At 33.5% G+C, this 22,056-nt stretch overlaps 1 protein-coding gene across 4 annotated transcripts in view; it reads left to right on the top strand.

The window, feature by feature from the left end:
- The window catches only part of LOC126970968 (nucleolar protein 4-like), a 197,495-nt gene that overhangs the window by 143,299 nt on the left and 32,140 nt on the right, over nt 1-22,056 (top strand). Inside the window, exons 1-2 of one of the 4 annotated variants that reach the window (XM_050817123.1) lie at nt 1,388-1,485; nt 11,406-11,605. The exons of the other annotated variants lie outside the window; for them this stretch is intronic. Of the exons in view, the coding sequence (XP_050673080.1) occupies nt 11,555-11,605 (51 nt within the window). The 5' untranslated portion in view covers nt 1,388-1,485; nt 11,406-11,554. Of the gene's footprint in view, nt 1-1,387; nt 1,486-11,405; nt 11,606-22,056 lie in introns of those variants that run through there. 4 annotated transcript variants of the gene reach the window in all.

Genomic DNA, 22,056 nt, shown 5'->3' with positions numbered 1-22,056 from the left:
TCCTTGTGCGGTGTTTCCGGGACGATACGACATGGGTACCTTCAAAAAAAGCGCCAACACCTTCCTTAAAGGCCGGCAACGCTCTTGTGATTCCCCTGGTGTTGCAAGAGAATGTGGGCGGCGGTGATCACCTGGTAGTGACCCGTACGCTCGTTTGTCCTCCAACTCCATAAAAAAAATGCATACATAAAAACTGTGTCTTATTTTTAGTCTTATTTAAACTCATTATTCTGTGGTTACAGTAATAGAAAAACATTTCCGAACAGAAATATTCTTTTGGGGTTCCAATCCCCTCCCTCCCATATAAGCCTCCTATAATTGCCCCCGCTAATTATGATAATCTGCCGGTAAGCAATTATGTGCTGATAATGACGTCATCACAGACACACACACGCTACATTGCACATAATTATAATGTACATACCCACACATTGACAATGTTATACATGGACAATTTTATCATGATATTATTTTACCATTTTACCTATTATTTTATTAACTATCTAGCTAGTAGTACCCGGAAGTACTTTGAGTAGTGTAGGTATTGTTCCAGGATTCGTTAAAACTACTATTTCGAATATTACAATATTTATTAATCTTGTTTTTTACTTGCTTATGGACAACTTATTTAGTACCCATATCGAATTAACTTGGAAATAATAGCCCACAAATGATGGGACGAGACGAGCAGGACGTTCAGTTGATGGTAATTGATACGCGCTAGCCATTACAATGCAGTGCCGCTCAAAATTCTTGAAAAACCCAAAAATTCTGAGCGGGACTACAATTGCGCTCGTCACCTTGCGACATAAGATGTTAAGTCTCATTTGCCCAGTAATTTCACTAGCTACGACGCCGTTCAGACCCAAAGACAGTAATGTTTACACATAACTGCTTCACGGCAGAAATAGGCGCCATTGTTTGGTTGTACGTGGAAAAATGTTTAGTGTCACCGAAATGTGTCTAAAAATGTTACTTTACTAAATTTAATGATAAGTAAAAATATATAATAAATGTAAGTAGTTGAAAACTTAACTATGACAGTATATACGATATATATACGCATAATTTAACACACGTTAAATTATCGTATTTGACAGCATTAACATTTCGAAACAATTTCGGTCATCACCACGTATGTTATAGTACTCTTTGTTTTCAAACGTCTTTCAGTCGAATGTGAAACATAGAGCCAACTCCAAAAAAGTTTTTACCTCGCTATATTTTTCATCGATTGCGTACCGCGGCCCGTACGATGTGCGTGTCTCTTTGATGCATTTTGGTATGGGCTGGGGGTGGCGACTGGCAACTAGCAACCTAGCAGTACTCTGGCCCAGTGCTACTACTTGCCAACCAAGTACAAACGCACAATCAGCCAGTGTGCGTTCAAACCTTGTCTAGGCAGGACGTACGTCGCGCTGCAAAAATAATTCGCGAAACTATTAATCGCTACAAGAAGTAACAATATCCAAATAAGTGAATAAGGTTGAAGTGTTTCAATTGCGTTTCAAACTAGTAATATAAGTAAAGGTTTTAAAATAGTTAGTGCATAAAATGGATATAGGATTCCGATGAGTAGGCCTTGGCATTAGTGCGTGTGACTGCAAAAAATGCAATTAGCCCATCGATGAGGTTTTCTAAGTTTCCTTTGTCACGATAAAACCATTGTTAATTTTCCCGACCTTCGCTAATTCAAGTGAATGTTTATTATTTAACAGCAGAAAATTAAAGTGGTTCTAGAAAAGTACCAGAGTTGCATAATTGTTGAGAAGTTTTGTGAGTTTCAAGTAATTTCGGTGTGCAAGCGCGCGTTGAACTAATCAAATCTTTTACGGTGTTAGCAGCGCTGATAAGAACTACCTTTTGAGCACTTATGTTGCTCTGGTAATATGACATTTTATATTTTATACAAATATTTCGAGATTCATTTGTCCGATCATATTTAATGATAAATAATTGTTTATTCATCATATTGTAATTAATAAATTAATTTAATAACAAATAATAATGATAGTTAAAGCTATTTAATGATAGTAACTATTGAGCATGTACCTTGAACGTTTTCCTTACTAACTCTTCTAGTTTTTATACATAGGTATTTTTGAAATAGACAAGAAATAGTCGTTTATGGCGCTGCCTCTACAAGGTCAGACCACAATTGCTGCATAATATCCAGTGCCTCCTAAACGGCTTGAACATATCTTGTCTCTATATTGCGTTGATCTACTGTAACACCAAATTCGTAATGCTAATATCTAAGTATTAATTATTTCAATTTAAATATTTCCAATTTGAATTATTGGAACGATTTTAGAAATTAAATAGTTAAGTATGTCACATTTACAGCAAGACTGAGGAAGTACTTTTGTTTTCAAATTATCACAAATTAGAAAGAATATTGTGATTAAATAGTTTTAGAATTTTTGTATGAATTCAACCTGCATAACATGAATAGGTTCAGTAATAGTTGAATAGTTTAACTAAGACAGAACTAGCGACTTACCGATATAACCCTCTGTAACAATTTATGTATTTAAATTCCCCACCAACTGATATATAAAATATTCTTATTGCTTTTTTTTTAAATTAATACAAGAACTTACTAATAGTTTTCAAACAATAACAATATCCAAGTAACTCTATCTCATTGAAACTCTTTTTCAAATTCTTATAAGCCTAATTCCACATCTATCAATCAATCAATAACCTGTAATTATGAAAAAAGAATCAAATGTTCGTACCTAATTCATTTGTTAAAATATGTCTTTCTAATATAACCACAATACAGTTGACTCTATCAATTAGTCACTCTTTATCGCTAGCCTAAATTGGCAATCCGAGATTAATATTTTAATCCTATCCCTGCATTCTGCGTGTAAAAAACCGGTCTTTCAAACGTTTTGGTGATATTTTTACATTGCTATTATACTAACATTATAAATGTGAATGTAAGTTTGTTTGTTACGCTTTTCATGAAATTTGGTACAGCGATAGACTAGAGCTTGGGAAATGACATAGCATTTTGAGCTACAACTATACCAGTAGTAGGTTTAGTTTGCCATAGCAATCTTCCTCGAAATAAGATTCATAAAATATGTTGGGAACGGGAGCGAAAACGGGAACCGGATCTATAATAGTATATGAGATAGTCATCAATTACAAACTTGCTTATTATTTTTAACGGACGAAGTCGCGGGCATCAGCTAGTTATTGTATAAATATAATAACAGATGAGCGCTTTCTACAATAGGTATATATATTTGGAAAATATTATGATTTACATATCGGAACGCAGTAAATGATCGAATATTGTAATACACACTATACATTTTCAGCAATATTTCGTGCGTGCAACTCTCAAAAGAGAATATAATTATTAATTATTTAATATCGGTAATTTATATGGTTTAAAACACATCTGTTATGTGCATAAAATTGTTGCCATAGCTTTGTTTTGTTTAAATTAAAAAACAATCGAAAAGTTATCAAACGATCTATCAAATGTCATTTAAACACAAGACAATAATTCCCAAGATAAGTTTAGTACCTACATAGTACTGTAGGTACATAGTTGATTACACTCCGGGTTATTCGAAACGGGTGCAGAGTAACGGCTTCTCGGAACCGCACACTGTCGCTAACTAGAAACACGCTCCACGTACGTGTAGAATACTTTAGCTACTGCGCTGTTATGTTGCCCTGGTACTAGATTTGCAATTCTCTCAAAATATCAAACCCATCATGTGAAAAAAACCTCTTTACCCCGATTAAGAAGCACATTGCGTGCACAGATGGTTGTTAGATTTGGCATAGTAAGTTTGTAGAGAGAAGAAGTGCAGAAAGCTAATACAAATAAAACAAAATAAAACACTCATTTACGTACAGTTTGTAATTTACAATCACAGCTTACAGTTTAATTAATTACGATGTCAATTAATGAAGAGTTAGTATACCAGATGACGAAATTTAGTACATAACGATTAAAAAATCTTAGTAACACTAATATTTATTTGGACAAGGTTACCAACTGAAAAATTCAGTTAATTTGTGTCCCACTTATGAAGAAAAATCTAGTATTACGGTAAAAAAATAAAGTGACAATTTAGTTTTGTAATTACACTGTTAAACCGGTAGTTTTCACAGACTAATATATTAATATGTTTACAAATTAGATCTTTTGAGTGTCGGCTACACACACCCGAACGAGATACACGCTACACTTATGTAACCCTGGTACATACTCATACCAGGACAGCAATTGATGATTCTTAAAAACTTTCGCATGCCTAGATTTTTAACTCTACTAATTGAGCTGAGAGATAGATCGATGCCAATCGAGGCTTAATAAACTAAAATTTTCCTTCAAATGTTCATCATTTGTAACCAATTAGTTTATATCAACATTACTTAATTCAAAGCTAAAATGAACTAATCAACTTACGAATAACACAACACTACTATTAAAGAAACAAAGTCTCGAAATTAATTCAACTTATAAAGTCGGTTTCAAGGAAATCTAGGATCTAAACAACAATACAGAAGTCAGAGAAATAACCGCCGGTAGTATCGCGCCGCTAATGAAGCTAACCTTGCAATCTAATCTCTATTCAGCTGCTAAATTTTATGCTATCCTAGTATATTTTCCTGAAACTGGCATTGCAAGATATACCTGATTTTGGAGCTTTTCTCAACAGTTAGTTAGTAAGTAAGGAATTATACCAAAAATCTTAAGATATTTATTTCGAGTAATAATAACTCCACGAGCGATTAAGAGCTCCACAGATGAATTATTTATACCAAATGTGTCAAAACTACCAACCTAATTATTGTGAGGTTCTTAATAAGATTCTTCTACACTTCACACCAAACATCCTAATTTGTGAGCAAATTAGTCAAGCCCTTTTTGTATAAATGTGTTACGAACAATCCAAACGAAATATATGAGTAGGTTAGTTTGTTAGGCTTTCAGTAATCGACCTATCATTATAAAATTATTCTCAAACGGACCAACCTGTATAATATTATCTCGACATTTTTATTTTGAGAAGTTCCGAAGAAGAAAGCTTTAATAAAAAAATCGAAAAAGAGAGAAAGCAAGTCGGACTCGCGTACGAAGTTTTCCGTACTATAATCGAAACAAAAATGAGCAAAAAAATGGCGTGTATGGGAGCCATTCTTAAATATCTATTTAAGTCCGTTTTTTAGTATTTGTTGTTATAGCGGCAACAGAATTACATCATTTGTGAAAATTTCAAATGTCTATCTCGGTTCATGAGTCAGTCTGGTGGCAGACGCACAGACAGACAGACAGACAGACGGACGGACAGAGGAGTCTTAGTAATAGGGTTACGTTCCGATACCGTGTTTATGGTACGTTGATAGGAATTAGGAATATTTTTCAAAGCAGAACTATCAAAGGAGTTGTTTTTTATGGAATTGGAGGACAAACGAGCGTACGGGTCACCTGGTGTTAAGAGATCACCGCCGACCTTTAAGGAAGGAGTACGCGCTTTTTTTGAAGGTACCCATGTCGTATCGTCCCGGAAACGGCACAAGGAAGTTCATTCCACAGCTTTGTAGTAAGTGGAAGAAAGCTCCTTGAAAACCGCACTGCGGAGGACCGCCACACATCCAGACGGTGGGGATGATATATGATGAGTATGGGCTTATGTGATTAACTTCGATACGTTTTCAGATTATTTTCGATAATAAACTTGAGTTTCACCGAGTTGTTGTTGGCATATGCATATCGTTTAATCATTGTTTAAAAATCCCGTTTGCTGCACCCCATTAATAACCTATTTCTATTCAAAATAGAGATAGTCTAGTAAACAATACTGCGTATTGAATAGTACTGCAAACAGGGGTGCGATTTACCCTGCGAATCGTGGCCTTTTTGAAAACACGGGAACGTGAAATTAGCCCGCTGGCATAAGGTTCCGTATAAAAAGTTTTATAAAAATACTAGCTGACCCGGCAAACGTTGTTTTGCCATATAAAGTTATTTTTAATGTTAGACCGTTTCTTGGACATTGCAACATTACTTTATTTTTCGAAAATAAAAGAATTTTTCTAAAATAAACGTAGCCCACGTTACTCCTTATTACATTAGCTACCTGCCAATAAAAGTCCTGTCAAAATCCGTCCAGCCATCTCAGAGATTAGCCGGATCAAACAGACAGACCGACAAAAATTGTAAAAACTGTTATTTTAGTGTATGTACCGTATATATATTCATATACATGTAGTAAAAAACAGTTACTTTAATACTACAAACAGACACTCCAATTTTATTTGTATGTATGTATATATGTAGAGATTTAATTTGCAATATCCAATACCAAGAATATTTCTAAATACACTACATTCTGTAAGGTTAATGTATCCTTTAATTGTCAATAAAATTCTATATATGATACATAAATAACTTAGATTAAGTCACGTCACACATTGCTCGAGACTGGCTTGAGTACGCGCGTTTGGGCGTAGTAAAAATTGCCGCACTTTAAATAAGGTTTTATCTGATCTGATTTAAATGAAATAATCACAGAATGAACTCATAAAAGTCGGTTTAGGTTTTCCTGAGATTAGGATATAAAAACGCGGAGATAAATAAACAAAAGTTCAAACCAAGAAATATCCAATAATTTTTACCGCAATTTACTGGCAGATAGCTCATGTTATAGTTATTTAAATGAAACAAGTTTTCGTTTTTAAAATAACTCATGAAATTATTGTAAATCTACCATTCATGTAAGGCTGCTTTCACGATAATGTCATAAAATATTCACTCTGTGGATTCAAACTTTTGAATTGAGAACCAGATTCATCATAGAAATCTAAATAATAAATACTAGAAGTGACGTAGTCGAGTTAAATATGTCGTCTCACAGATGACTTATAGACCGCCACCGAGTAAGTAGTGATTTTGTATATCTGACTGCAGAAACTCTTCCACAACTTGCAACTATTCCAATCAAAATATTACATTTCATTGTTAAGCATTTTCTTTACTATACTGCAGTTTTTTCTAATAAAATACATGTCGATCAGTATCACTACATATAAGATTTTCAACTTATTCGTATTCTCGTCACTTCGCACACCATTGCTGCATAAGTTCCTCAATATCTGGAGCGTTGTAAACGTACCTAGCAATGTAATGTATATATAGGCGACAGTAAATATTCCGCAAGAAATTAACAATAATAAGATTTCTATTTCCTCTTAATAAATTTATCGCATGCAACCTGCATTTCACTCGCTGTATAAAAATAAACATGATATAATTTACTACGGCAAATATTTCCACGTCACGACGGAACCCTAATGGTTTAATACTGACCTGCACAAGGCGCTCCGTGCTGCCCCAACGTGTTCGGTATATAAATACCTAACTATAGTTGTTTATTGATTTTTACATTTTTAACCCGCTTTCTTTCTACTGTTTTTTTCGTCTATCATTCATCAGATATATAAGTATTAAAGTTTCCAATATTTAGGCTGTCTTTTAAAGTTTCACTTTTATTACATTGTCTCAAATTTTAATGTCCATCTATCGCATGTCGCATTACTGCCGGCCGCGGAGTAGAGATTTCAAGTCGGGCTGGCCGAGTAGTTCAAGGTCCAAGATTTAAGCGCTGGTACCCGAGAGGGAGAGTGTGTTGGAAACCCACACCTGATAAAGGTTTTTTTGTTCCATGAGGTAAATTTTTTATTTTTAACAGCCTTCAAAAGAGGAGAAGATTCTTAACTCGACTATATTTTTTAGATTTGTTCCTGTTTCGCCCCGCAAAGTTTCGCCCCACACAAAAAATTCTTGTTTCGCCCCAGATTTTATTCTTGTTTCGTCTCGAAAATAAGAATAATGAATAATTTATTATTTTATTCTTGTTTTGCCCCACTTTTTGTTCTTTATTCGCCCCGGGTAGTAATTTATGTGTTTTACAACATGTTTTGTACGGACAGCATTCAAAATATTTTAAATATCATATTTTTGAAGATAAATATTATTAATGAACTCAACAAGTTAGTATTCAATACCAGAAATCAATTAATGGAAACAGGAGCCTTTTAACTAATTCAAATTTTACTTATTCAAATTGTTATATAAATTGGTTTAAAAACTCAATATTTTTAAAAATAAAAAGGTGTACAACGTGTGTGTTGTAATGCTTCTTACCTCTTTGCAGAACTTTCGACTGTGTGAACCGATTTTGATGATTCTTTTTTTATTTGAAAGCCAAGTATGGTAACATTTCAATTTGCATTCAGTATGTGTGACACAAATAGGCGAATAACTTAATATCACGCCAACCGATGTCGTTGATATTTTTTTATTGCAAAGGTAATAAATACTACAATGGTAGTTTGATCAGAGTTTGGTTAACCATAATCAGAACCTAAGTTCTATTACAAAGTAACGGAAAAAATAATGGAAAACTCTTCAATTCTAAGGAGCAAATTAAATGATAGAATAATTTTTAACGAATAGAGATAGCAGTCCACTGTGTGTTTACTATTTATGATAATTCCGTGGATTTGTATTGAATTTGCAATGAGAATAGAAAACAATATAAATAGAATCAAAATACAACATTATTAAAAATTATAAATCACTGTCCGAAAGCGTGAATCCTTACCAATAAGGACACACAATATTATTTGTACGATTTCTTTTATATTTTCTTTTAAGTCTCAAAGAAGCATCAAAAATTATTCATAGTTATTTAAATTATATTTTCTTGTTTAATCTTATTAAATTATTTACAATACTTACTATGTCTCGACACCAAACGGCAGAAAGATGTAACTGATATTAATTTGTAACAATTTTCCTTTGTTTCGATTTCAAGTTATATCAAAGTTCAAATTCAAAGTTATGTCAAATAAACTTTATTTAAATAGGCATAAACTACATATTTCCTATAAATTACTGAATTTACCATATGTTCGTAAAAAGTTGAGCTAATGAGAAGAACATATACGAAACTCAACGGCCACTCTTTTCAATCAAATAGAGTATTTTACAATGGCTGTCAAATACATAACAAAATAGTTTGTAAGGTGCTGCATCCAATATATGAGTCGTGTTTAAATAATATAAATTATTTCATGAAAATTGATAAAGAATTATGCATTAATATAAATTATCGTATATTGGATGCATCAACCTTTAGAGCTTGAACTCATTGTTTGTTTGGACGCTCTTTATCGTCTGTGTTAATGTATTTGGTCCTGATCAAAGGCCAAAGCTAAGTATATCGGAAGTCTTGTAAAATAAAATAAGTCTTTATTGCTCTTCACAAATATTATAAATGATACTTAACTTAATACAAACTTAAATCTAAATTATATGTTAAGTTAAACAGCTTGTCTTTCGACAAAGGCCTCCTCTAAAGATTTCCACGCCTCTCTGTCTTTCGCTATTTGGATCCATTTAGGTCCAGCTACTCTTTTTACTTCATCTTCTCAGCGTTTAGTTTGTCGCCCTTTTCTTCTACTACCTCTATCTCTTGGATACCAGTCGGTTATTATTTTTGTCCATTTTTCTTGTTTTTCTCTTAACATATGTCCTATCCATCGCCACTTTAGTGTACTGCATATTGATTTTGCGACTTTGAATTTAGTCCTACTTTTTATATCTTTCAATTTAACTTTATCTCTTCTTTTAACTCCGATTACGCTTCTTTCTATACTGTTTTGACAGACATTTATTTTATTTGATAATTGTTCGGTTAGAGCCCATGTCTGACAACCATAGGTCAAGCAAGGCAAGATACACGTATTATAAACCTTTCTTTTCTCTTTAATTGGCATTCCCTTATCCTTCACAACTTCACTGAGGGACCAATATCTCTTCCAAGTATTACCTATTCTCCTATCAATTTGGAGGAAAGGAAGGAAGTCTTGTAACTGGTGACAAATACGTTGAAAGATTCCGTTAAATAGCTGGAGCTAATATAAACAAAATAAAAATAGTAAATGATGTTGTTAAGACAGAACATCACAGAATTTCCAATTATTTTCATAAAATAAATGAAATCGTATAAAACAAAGGATGCAATCTCCAGGGGACGGTTTTGTATTTTCCTGAAATCCAATGTTAACTTAGAAATGGTTTTCTTATAAACGCGGAGTGCAATATTATTTTCCTTTTCCAAATGAAAATTATTGAAACTCTAGTTGTGCAGTGTTGTCTTTTTAATGTTATATAATTATGTTTTGCTAGCTTTTGCCCGTGACATCGGTATTATTGATCTCGGATTTGATGTTGCTACATTGACTAGCTTTAGGTATATATTTAGCTTTAGGTAGCTTTATTTAGAAATTATTCGTTATATCAAATCGACCCGACAAAAAATTCATAAATTGCTCCATCGGGAACTCCTAATCTCAAGATAAAAAGTAACCCGTATATTATACTATGTATATATTACTGTACCTGGTTGAGTATATAAGGATGAAAGCGTAACAAACAAATAAAAAAGTCACATACGCTTTTATAAGAAGAATAAATTTTATTTAGGGCCTTATAAATAAACTTGGCTTAAAGTTAAACCTGAAAATAAACCAAGAATATGCAAAATGTTGACTAACGGTTGTTCCCAATATTCAGTCTATCTTGAGATAAAAATCGTAACTATAGTTGACTTTTCTGTCCCAATAAACTTATTGACGGTAACTCTGCTTATCCGTATACGCTGTCTGTCAATGGGACGACGTATAGCTTACCAGCGATAGAAGTTTGTATGGAAATAGCAATTCACGCGTCCCAATATAAGGCAATAATAATGACTTATCGGATATATTGGGACAGCTTCAGATTATTGACAGCAAATTACTGACAGTAGAAGGTAGTAATTTATCTCTATCTGTAGATAGTATATTGGGAACGGCCGTATATCGCTGAATACACAACGATGATTCTGATGTTTTCCGAATGTCAAGTAACCTGGCAAATAAACGTGGGAAACGTTATACGTTTGAATAAACCAATCATAAGCAAATAGTCTTTTTGTAAACATTTTGAATTTTCTTGGCATAGGTCTTAGGTATAGCTTTATACCAAGATTATTTATAAAGCCGTTGGTTAATTTATTATGTTAAATCAGCTCATAAAGTATTTACGTTGTACTAAGGGTCTACTATTTTACTGCTTGGTCATAATTGGATTTTTCCCATCGAGGAACTTCTAATCGTGTTTCCAAACTGTATGATTTATAGAGTGAATCCTTAAATATGTTCTACATAACCAAAACTTTAATAATAACTAACGAATACATTTATTTCACAATGTTACATATCGCTGCCTCGGCTTGGCCGTAATACACAATGAACATATTTATATTTACAAACTAACATAAAATTACTTATCGATATCTGACCCAATTTATTGTCACTAGCAAAACGCCAATTAAGTAAACTTTTAATATCGCAACTGAAGCACTTCGAACAATAAAATAAATTTGTTCATAATTTAGAAATGGGGTCAACGAACTGATCTGTCAGGTGTTAACATTAACTGTCAGTTTAAAAGTGAATTAAAAACAAGATGGCTGCGAAGCGTAAGGCTGGTGCGCTGTTACAACATGTTCTGCCGAAGGTAATTTATATTTTGATTTGTTACTTAGTTTTTGAAGTGAAAACTTCTTTGGCGGCGTTGAGCACTTTTCTTGGGATGGGTATAAAATGTTAAACTCGCGTCAGGACACGTGACCTGATCGATAATTCGTAAGACAGTCGTTGAAATTATGGATGAAAGTTGATTTTTCTGAGAGATAATCTTTTTAATGTAATATAATTGTAATAGTTCTAAAGTGTTAATTTTTTTATGTAATATAAATTGCCATTTTTGTGTACCATAGAGTTTATTGTATTTAACCACAGAAATGCTAGTACTTTTATACTGATAAATAAAGCAATTCCTGCTAAAATATTCCCCAACAATTCCAAAATATTCAAAAATGCACAACGTTAATGTTCAAGTTTTCACTTCTGCCGGCATTCTCGGAGTGCAACCCGTTAATTCTTATTTGTACTACATAGATAATTTATAAGTCTAGATAGAGCCTCTTGCTTCAAGGCAACACATGTAAACAGGCCAGGTTTATTACTTTAGCGTGCATGACAAGGCGTCTTACACTCGCGATATGTATGACATTAAAAGAGGGATGGCAGATAGGTAATGTTACATATGCAAGTGAGAGCGAATCAGTAGCGGCTGCCATTTTAGATTCGTGTCTTTGTTGGTACGGTTTATACCAGTGGAAGTGGCGCACAAGTAATGTTGGGACGAGACGAGCAGTACGTTCAGCTGATGATAATTGATACACCTTGACCATTACAAAGCGGTGAAGCTCACGATTCTTGAAAAACCAAAAAATTCTGAGTGGCACTACAATTGCGCTTGTCACCTTGAGACATATGATGTTAAGTCTCATTTGCCCAGTAATATCACCGTTTAGACCAAAACAGGCGCAGGAGCAGAAATAGGCAGAGTAGTGGTACCCATCATCTAGCCGGAATCCTGTGCAAAGGAGCCTCCGAATGGTAAAATAGGTACCGGCTAGGTGGGCACCTCAATACTGAGCAAGCATTGTTGTGGTTCTGTTTAAAGGGCACCGTTCCTAGTGAAGATACTGGGCTTACGATACTTAACATATTATCCAGATTTGACAGTGGCATCCATGAGAAAACCATAAAAGTCTCAAATTTGCTATACGTATGTGGATGATAAATTTACATTTGTTTTTAAATTTTTCATTGCTGCATTGAGAAATTTAGTATCTACTCATATTTAGACAAATTGCTGGTTAGTGTACTTCAAATTCATTAATAATCAAAAAATAAAAAAAAAATAACAAAACCAACAACCGACTTCAAAAACACTATTCCAAAACTGTAACTACATATATAGTTATAGGTGAGATGTGCTTGAGTCGTGAGGAGGCGAGAGGCGAGAGCGGGTCGCAGCGGAAGGACACCCATTCCAAAAATAATGATAATCGTAACTAGAGTTAGATTAATTAATTAGATTGTATAAAGATACAGAATTATTTTTATACTTTTTAGTGCATATTATATCTACTGTTTTGGAATAGTGTTTTTGAAGTCGGTTGTTTTTTTTTGTTAAAATTTTTTTATATCTTAAAGAATAAACAATTATCAACAAAAATTACATAAATCCTACCTAATATTTCGTAAATGTTGTTAAAATTGAAATTGAAGAAGTAAATCTACTTTATCAGTACGTAACCTTTATTCATGTTACATGTTTCTTTGTATGATACCAACGCATATAATATGATAATCAGCAAAGTCAAGCGAGACCTTTGAAATTCGATACACCGCATGAAAACGAAATAAGAGCCCAGAAAATGCAACAAGCCTACTCGTGTATATAACCCGGCTGGTTTTAGAAGTCAAATGCTTGTGGGTTAATTAGTTGCTAGTACACTTAAACTGTGGTGCCGTAATTCAGCCGGATTGTAGACAGTAGACGTCGCGTCGAAATTGGCGCCAAAGATTTCCCGCCGTTCGCCTTGCAAGATGGCGGCCGTCGCGCGGCTCGAGTGTCACGCATCAAATTGTAATGTGGATATGGCTTCTTGTTTTAAATGCTAATTAATTTTATCCTATTGATTGCACAGAAGGTGAATTTAGAGCATAACTTTATACATTACAGACTAAATATTGACACTTCAATATTAATCACTACGTGAGTACTTATTTGGATATCTATGTTTAAAATTGACTACCAATTGACGATTTCTGTGTGACTGTTTAACCACAAGTTCCACATACCATTATTTTGCATGTTTTACAATGACAGTAAACGTTATTCAGGTTTTACTTATTCAATGTATCTGTACGTGCAGTGTTTAAAGAAATAGTTTTTTTCTCATGTGGTTTCGTATATTGTGTAGGTATGGTAAATAGACCTTTATTGGTATTTCGGACAGTTTAAATGTATTAAGAAACAATATTTTTATGGAGAACAGTATTATGTTCCAACGTATTTTCGTTTAATGTATTAGTAAGAAGTAATAATTATCTACCATTCCTTACAACCTGAGCTCCATAAGTGTTGAGGAAACATTTTCGCCTAGCTAGGACCTCTTTTAATACTATAATATCATTGGCTAGGAGTAGTTTTATTACATCTGTGAGCACAGTGACAGAAGCCTCGTAAAGACGAACTAAAGGTCGAGCAGCTTGTTTCCGCTTTGGCGTCGTGTTTCCGCACTAAATGATGGTAAAAAGCTGAAGTTTTAGACTGGGTTCCATATTAGCTATTACAGTTAAGGCTTAAGTCAAATTTAACGTTAACAGTAACGCTGACTTTAATAACGACTGCGGAATGTGTTGCCATCGTTTTTTTTGGCATGGTTAACGTTAAAATGTGAAATATAAGTTATTATCGAATATTTATTTCAAACTTTGACGGGTTGCTATTTAGCTATTAACAATAGCTTTTACCGGCGAAGATTGAACGGTTACGGTTAACAGTTAAAGTTATGACGTCATCTAAAAATTGTCAAATGGTGCGATTCATTGTGTGATTAACCGGTACTTTAACATGTTTGTTATTGCTAAAGTTAGGTGGTGTAACTCAGCCTTAATATTAAATGAGGATACCAAAGATGGTTAACGTGCCAAATACATTTTCAATGTTCGTGAGTCTTGGAACTATTACAAGCCTTAATATTTATATCCACGATGTAAAAATAGTATATGCGAGAATCTAGAAGCCAAGTCATAGCTTTTTTTAGCAAGTTGTAGGGTTTGTAAATTTTTTTATAGACCTAAAGAACTACTAGATATCTTATAACTTTTAAATCATTATGAACTTGGTAACCAACTTTACATGAAACGCCTTGGTCCAACGAACCGTATTTTAAAAAATGTATGATGTAATAAAGAAATCATTGAGAGAGAATCATTAAGAGAAATATTTAAACAAATAAACATTTTAACTGTTGCCTCTAAATAATTTAAAATATTTGCGATAATGTTCTGTATGTTCATAATCACACAAGGGAGTTTTTTAAAACTGTGTTTAAGGAATAAAAATTAACTCGTTATGCCTACTACTGTATTAAGTCGAGTTGGTAAATTTGTTAGGAGATGTACATATTATATGCTTTTACAACAGCAAATTATGTGTTACGAAATCAAAAGGAATAATTGTTAAAAATCGTGTGTTGAAGGTTACTTTAACATAAATAACTTTCTTACTGATATCACTTACCGAAACTTATATCGATACTTACTATGTTTCCATAATGCAACCGCCGTATCCATAAAATGTATTCAAGACAGCATCACGGCGCCTGGTTGACCTTGCACACTAGTATTAGGCCTAAAGCTGTTTGCTTTGCCAATATCTATTGCACTTATGTAATCCTAGTACAAGTTCGTTCAAGGAAGCATTGCTATAAGCTATTGCAGCGTCTGTTTCTATCAAATTAGATTTGTATGTTTGTTTAACTTTAACTTAAGCTCAATAATAAAAAAATCAATTTAAAATACAAGAAAAATCGATCCTGCTATTTATTTACAAAATTGATTTATTTTTATATATAGTTAATAAATAAAATTAAATTTCTAATTTGATATAATTACAAATCTTATTAGCTTCACCTGTATGTATGTTTGTTTGTAACCGACTCATTTGGGCGCGATTTTGACCCACTTTAAACGGCCAGATTTTGTTCAAAACTTCGTAAATTTGCAAAATAAGATTTTTGTTAATTTATATAATTTTTATCTATCGTCTATAAAGCAGGATTTGTTGTTAATTTTAAATTTCAAAGTTAATTTTCTATTTTTTAGTTCGGTTTTCTATAAGTGGCGTATTTTATAGTTTTTTTTTTAACTGCAATTTATTTATTTTGTACCACTTAGGCTTTAAATGGCAATTATTGGTATTTAACGGCAGAAGTAGAGTTTGTATTGAATTAGTTTTTCTATGAAATCTTTATAATATATAATTTCAAGCCCTTTTCCTTGTTTCATAACCACCAAGTACCGATCTCTCGATATACGGCTCAGTCTTGCACGTGTCTGATTTTTTATTTTAGATACTGTCAAACTCCTTAGGAAGCTGAGTAGTTTGTTAAAAAGACATTAGATGCTCCTGAAACGGCGGGGCACTTCTAGTTATTGGATAAGTCTCTACGAAAATAAGTGTCAAGTTTCGAAATGACAGCGCCTTACTTAGGGTTAGCTCATAGCGTTCCCTGTAACCTTTACGAAGTTTATAACGGCTCAAAGAGACGGGGTGTAACCGCGTATACCCTTCCCCCTAAACCTCTCTTCCCCAATTCACCCGCGCCGACGATGCTTTGAGAAATTCGCACAGCTTGACAAGAGGCAGTTTTTCGACGCTCCTAAAGGGGATTGTGCATTGTCTGCTAAGTGTTTTAATTTTAATGAAATACTTTATTGTCTGTTAATTATTTCCTCCAAATTATATTGCCAACCTGGGAATTGCATTGTCACACTATACTAGATTTGGTCTATATAGGCTTCTCCTTCTTTAGTATTTCCAATAACACTGCGTGGAACGCTATAGACATGCCTATAACATCTACTAAAAAACGACGTGTGGCACTCGGGGACTGCCGCGGTAAAGCTATTGCATAGCATTTTTATCAAATTATGCAATTATAATTATTTATTTATTCTATTTCTGCAGTATTTTTTTGATAAATTAATTTTAAACAAAGCAAACGGGAAGTGCGTAAAATTTAACTTGCAAGATTTGATTACAGACAGACAACGGGACAGATGAAACTAAATAAAAATGCTTGATATAAAAATTAAAATTAAAAAAAAACGTGATAAAAAAATAAAGAAATTAAAATAATCAAGATGTACCCCAGGCTCGAACCTGGGACATTCTGCACAAAAAGCATACGTGATAACTGCTGTACCAGGGCAACTGTAATGACTGTGCCGAAATATCTATATATACATCTAGTAAATAAGTGTTAGGTTATTTTCGTTACGGAATTTCTGGATTCGGTCTCCACGCTCAAGGCCCGCGATAGAAGCTATGCAATAGCTTAAAAATGTCACGAATCTATAAATTTACGCACTATTTCCAATTAACGAATTAAGGTTCTAGAGAGTTCTTACAGCCTACTATTTCTAACAGTGTACGGCCGATTTCTTGATCCTCATCAGAGTATATGGTGGTATATCTATTGATAGTGTTTTGTTTGTTTACAAAAACTGGTTTCTAAGTTATACTGTAATGTAAAGTGTAATGTAAATATAGAGACAAATTCAAATATTTTTTTTGGACTTTTAATGTACCTTGCTCCTATTGAAGTTGTTATTGCTAAAATTAAACTTTGCAGTTTTGCAAGTGTGATCATTTTATTTGCACTTTTCGTCATGGAATTACTTCAGAACTCTGGAATTCATTCTGCAATTCACTAAAAATCACTTGTAAAAGCTACATAAAAAATAAATATAATACAAGAATCATTAAGTGATATCGTATAATGTGTAGGCAACTTAATACTGAATCTAGAGGCAGCGCGTTGCTGTAACACGCCTTACAATTTCTGATTTGATGAACCAAATTATATTAATGTATGACATATATTTACAAGTATTACTTTTAGTAAGTAATTTTAGAATTATTAGAGGTAAAATAGGGCTTACTTTAACCTTATTTTGAGATAATAATTGTATGTATTAACACTCAAAAGATGACGACAGCAGTTAATGAGAAATTATTTGATTGTAGAACACTTTAGGTAACTACAATATAACGTTTTAATACCTAACCCACTATTTTGATAGACAATAGTTTGGGGAGAAATGAATAGAGGTAATCTGTTGGGATGGGATTACTGCCAATGACGTCGCTAGAGACACTTAGGATTTCATATAGAAAATTATTCTTTTTATTCCTATGAATTTACTTTTAAATAATACTTGATAGAATATTCTTTTAAATGACTTTCTTGTTTGATCGTTGAAGCTATAGTAAGGAATTGACGATCGCAATTTGATAATAATTATAATATGGCGTACATGAGTTTAATACATTTTTACTTGAGCCCTGTAAATTGTCATCATTGATACCTCGCGTCCGGCAGTGCGGCGGCTGGCAGCCCGGTAAATCAATGCTATGTACACAAGTCATCGCCTATGTACCTATGTTCTCCTGGTACATAGGCTTCGTTTGTATGGCTATATGTACGTAGATAATCTCGTCATAGCTCGCACCCCGTTATGGTATTACCGTGTGTGGGTTGGGGGCTCTGTGGGGGGTAGGGTGTTCGACCCCCGCGTGCCGCAGGGAGGCACTGGCCGCTTCAAAAATACTAGGGCGAAACTACTGAGCCAGCATTAAAGGAAGCCGTTTATTTTGTAAGAAGACTGCGTTCGCAGCAGACTGGTAAAAAGTTCAGTAAATGGGGAATAAAAAGGCGTTGCCTCCGTTCTAGCTATTAGTACAGCTTACGGAAATGTTTTTCGGCTGGAAAAGAACTTTTTATTCGAGATATTATGCGTTTTTCAAATTATGCGTTAACTTGAGTATAATATAATCTTAATAGTACAGTATACTAGTTGTAACTGAAATTCAAATCTTACAACATTCAATATAAGTTGCAGTAACAATTTGTTATGTTTTTAAAGTGATAACCCTTACTTCTAGGCTTAAAACAACCTGAGAGTTGAACAAAGCATACAAAATTTTATGACGATGCGTCACTTGAACGGTCAGCTCAGTTGGTTAGAGCATTGGCACGGAACGCCAGAGGTCGTGGGTTCGAGTCCGGCATCGTTCACATAATTTTGTTTTTCAAATTTTTATTTGTGTAAGTTGCATTATTTAACACAATACCCTCTTATACAAGGAGTAGAAAATAATATTCTCAATTAAATGTTTTACTATATCAAAGTTGCTTTATAGCAATAAAAATCTTTTAGCTAAGCTATTTACAATAATTTTCGTATTGTATTTTGAATGTCCTGCAAAATAATATAGTTAATTCCTAATAGTTAATTTAATGCTTCTAAAAATCACATCCTATGGTGCGTACAAAAATTGAGACATTCCCGTTGAAAGAGAACAAGAAAAAATATTCGAAGCGAAAGTTGTGTGATGCACCTAAAATACCTCCATTGGGGATGCTTACACTATCCCACGTGCAATATTTTACTACTCAACGTAATATTTTCTTTCATTCCTTGACTATCAAATGATATAATTAAACTCTGGATGCTTATAATAAATGTGTAGCTACAATACCAAACCTACATTTTGCTATCGTCATTATTCTGAATTGCCTCCTACCATTAAAGAAAACCCTAGAGATGTATTCAGGTCCAAAAATCATGTCATGAATTGTAATCTGTAGTAGGACGTTTATTTTTAACAACAGCATTAGCATTAGGTTCATAAAACAATCGTATTAGTAAAAAAATACAAATATAACTTCATTTGTGTGCATTAGTGACTCACAAAATCAGTCTTGGGGACAGCATACAACAAGGATGTGGTAATGCCCCTAGTGTATATCGATATTTTGTATCATTAGTACAGATTTCGTTGAATTTTTAAGTTAAATTTATGTTATTCATGGACCATATAACAATTGAATACAAAGGCGCAGAGAGTAGTACTCGTTTTCTCATCGATTAATTTATCTGCTAAGGTTATATTATGGATTAAATTCAATTTAAGGGTCACAAAACAACGTGTTGCATTTTTTGATTTGAGAGTTACCTTTGAATAGTTAATTATTTCCAAATTTTCCATTACTTTGTACAATAATACAGAGGTTCATCTCTAACGACATTTTGCTAATTTCTTATAAGTCTTAGGGTCAGCGAACAAGGATGTGACAGTGTAAACGCGTTTATCGATAGTTTTGATTGTGCGCGTCCGTTGAATATGAAATTTAAATGTATTTTGTTCGTATTTTCATAATTGGGCGCGGGAGGCAGTAGGGTGGTGCCGCGGGCGTCATCGCCCTCCGCTCGGGTATTTAATGATTATACGCTGACTGCCACCTGATTGCCGCCCGTCACTGTGATTACACTTATCGATAAAACTAATTGATGTGGGAATTGTTTCTATACATCTATACTACAAAAATAATTTTGTCGTATAATAAGGTATATTATACACCTTATGAAAGAGTCAAATTCAATTCAAATTCAAATAGTTTTATTCAAAATAGGATATTAGGTATATCACTTATTGAAAGTTAAAAATTATTACCTATGGAAAAGGAATGCCTCAAACCTGAGAAGAACGGGCGCAAGAAATTCAGCGAAATAAATAATATAGGTGTGTATAATCCAAATGGCCATATTGGACTTAAGGCCCAATTTTTTCCCGTAGTCTTGAAGGCAACTTTTTAAGGTAAATTTTGCCTTTTGCACAATTACAGGTAAGTTTCTGGTCTAATGTGAGCCTCAGTTATACTACAGTACCGAAAAACGGCACTGATTATTTATTTAGTCACCCAAACATACACTTCTTTGTAAATAGCACCAGGACAGTCAAATGGTATTACCTTATTTCTGATGTATATTCTGACTCGTTGACGGATACATAGGATCCAGCTTATGAATATTCTAAATTTCATTAAAATCATTTAGTTTTAGTATTAGCCGTCGGGTAAGAGAAGCCAAACAAAGTTCTTTTACATCTATTAATAGGTATTGATGATATACTTTATATTTTGAAGCAATGAATAGATACTAGGTAAATTTTATGGAAATGTCTGTGGTTTGTGTGTCAAGTTAATTGGATTTAGTTGAAAACATTTCTTCATACAAGCTCTTTAGCTATGAATATGTGTTATAATTGAGACATAAAGATATTTTCCTTATTTCAACAACAACATGGTAAATTTTTAAGTGACCTCCTTTATTTTAACGCCGACATATCTTTAACTTCTAAATTGTATGATGCATATTCTTGAAGACGTTCTCAATACAGTTTGAACTTTGAGAAGAAAATTGTATATTGTATCGATGAATGTCATAATAAATAAATTGACTGCACAAAATTTTATAGCAAATGTGGAGGGAAATTGGGGAGATCGACCTAGCCGTAAAAAGTTTAAGTATTTTATTTTATCAAAGTTGAAAAAGTCTGAAAGAATACCATTAAGATTATGTTCTATATTCAAAGTAAAGGTTTTAGATAAACACAGAAGTTATTTCAATGGATGAAGCCGAGAAAGTATATAAGGATCTTGCCAATTGGGTATCCGCAATTTTTTCTTACCCTAAGTAAGACAGACGTAATTTAATGTCTTAAATTAAAGCGTAATCACTTTGGTTGCTACGATATGGTTGTATAGTTTATCGATAGTCGATAGAATAGTGTTGTCGTCACGTGACGGCATGATTCGCGGGGAGGCACTAGCGCGAGGGGGGAAGGGTGTTCGCGAGGGAGAAGCCGGTACATAAGGCCATGTATCAACGCACATAGCCGGTACATAGGTGTGCTGCCGAAATTTTGGAGTTATTTTGTATCGGAAACTAAGTTATTTCACAATTTATTCCCTATCCAAATATAACATGGCACACCTTTATTTAAAAGCCCATTCGACATTTTCGGCGGTCGATTAATCGCTCTTTAATGTACTGTTATAAATTACAATCATATTTCATCATCATTATGAGTATATTTATGATAATATTTTGAGTCAAGTTGATTGCTCGTATTGTCACTGCTCAGTGTAAAGTTTTCCTATAGAATAGTCGTAAAATAAAAGCGATTTAATTTTTCAAAATTGTTTATTTGAGATTTCTTTTTGATAATTAAATCAATATCACCAGGTGCTCAGGATTCTGAGGAGCCTCTTACGGCAATGCTAAGGATTCTTGATTGAACCCAAAATTCTGAGCGGCAACACAATTGCGCTCGTCATTTTGAGACAAAAGATGTTAAGTGTCATTAGAACAGTTATATCACTATCTGGCTCTTCAAATCGAAACACAATAAAACTGGCATACTACTCGTATGGTCAAACCGAAACGGTAAACCTTTAAAAAAACTTTGAAATT

The sequence above is a fragment of the Leptidea sinapis genome, chromosome 22, assembly GCF_905404315.1.
Source record: "Leptidea sinapis chromosome 22, ilLepSina1.1, whole genome shotgun sequence".
Lineage (NCBI taxonomy): Eukaryota > Metazoa > Arthropoda > Insecta > Lepidoptera > Pieridae > Leptidea > Leptidea sinapis.
This window is presented reverse-complemented; position numbering and strand designations above follow the sequence as displayed.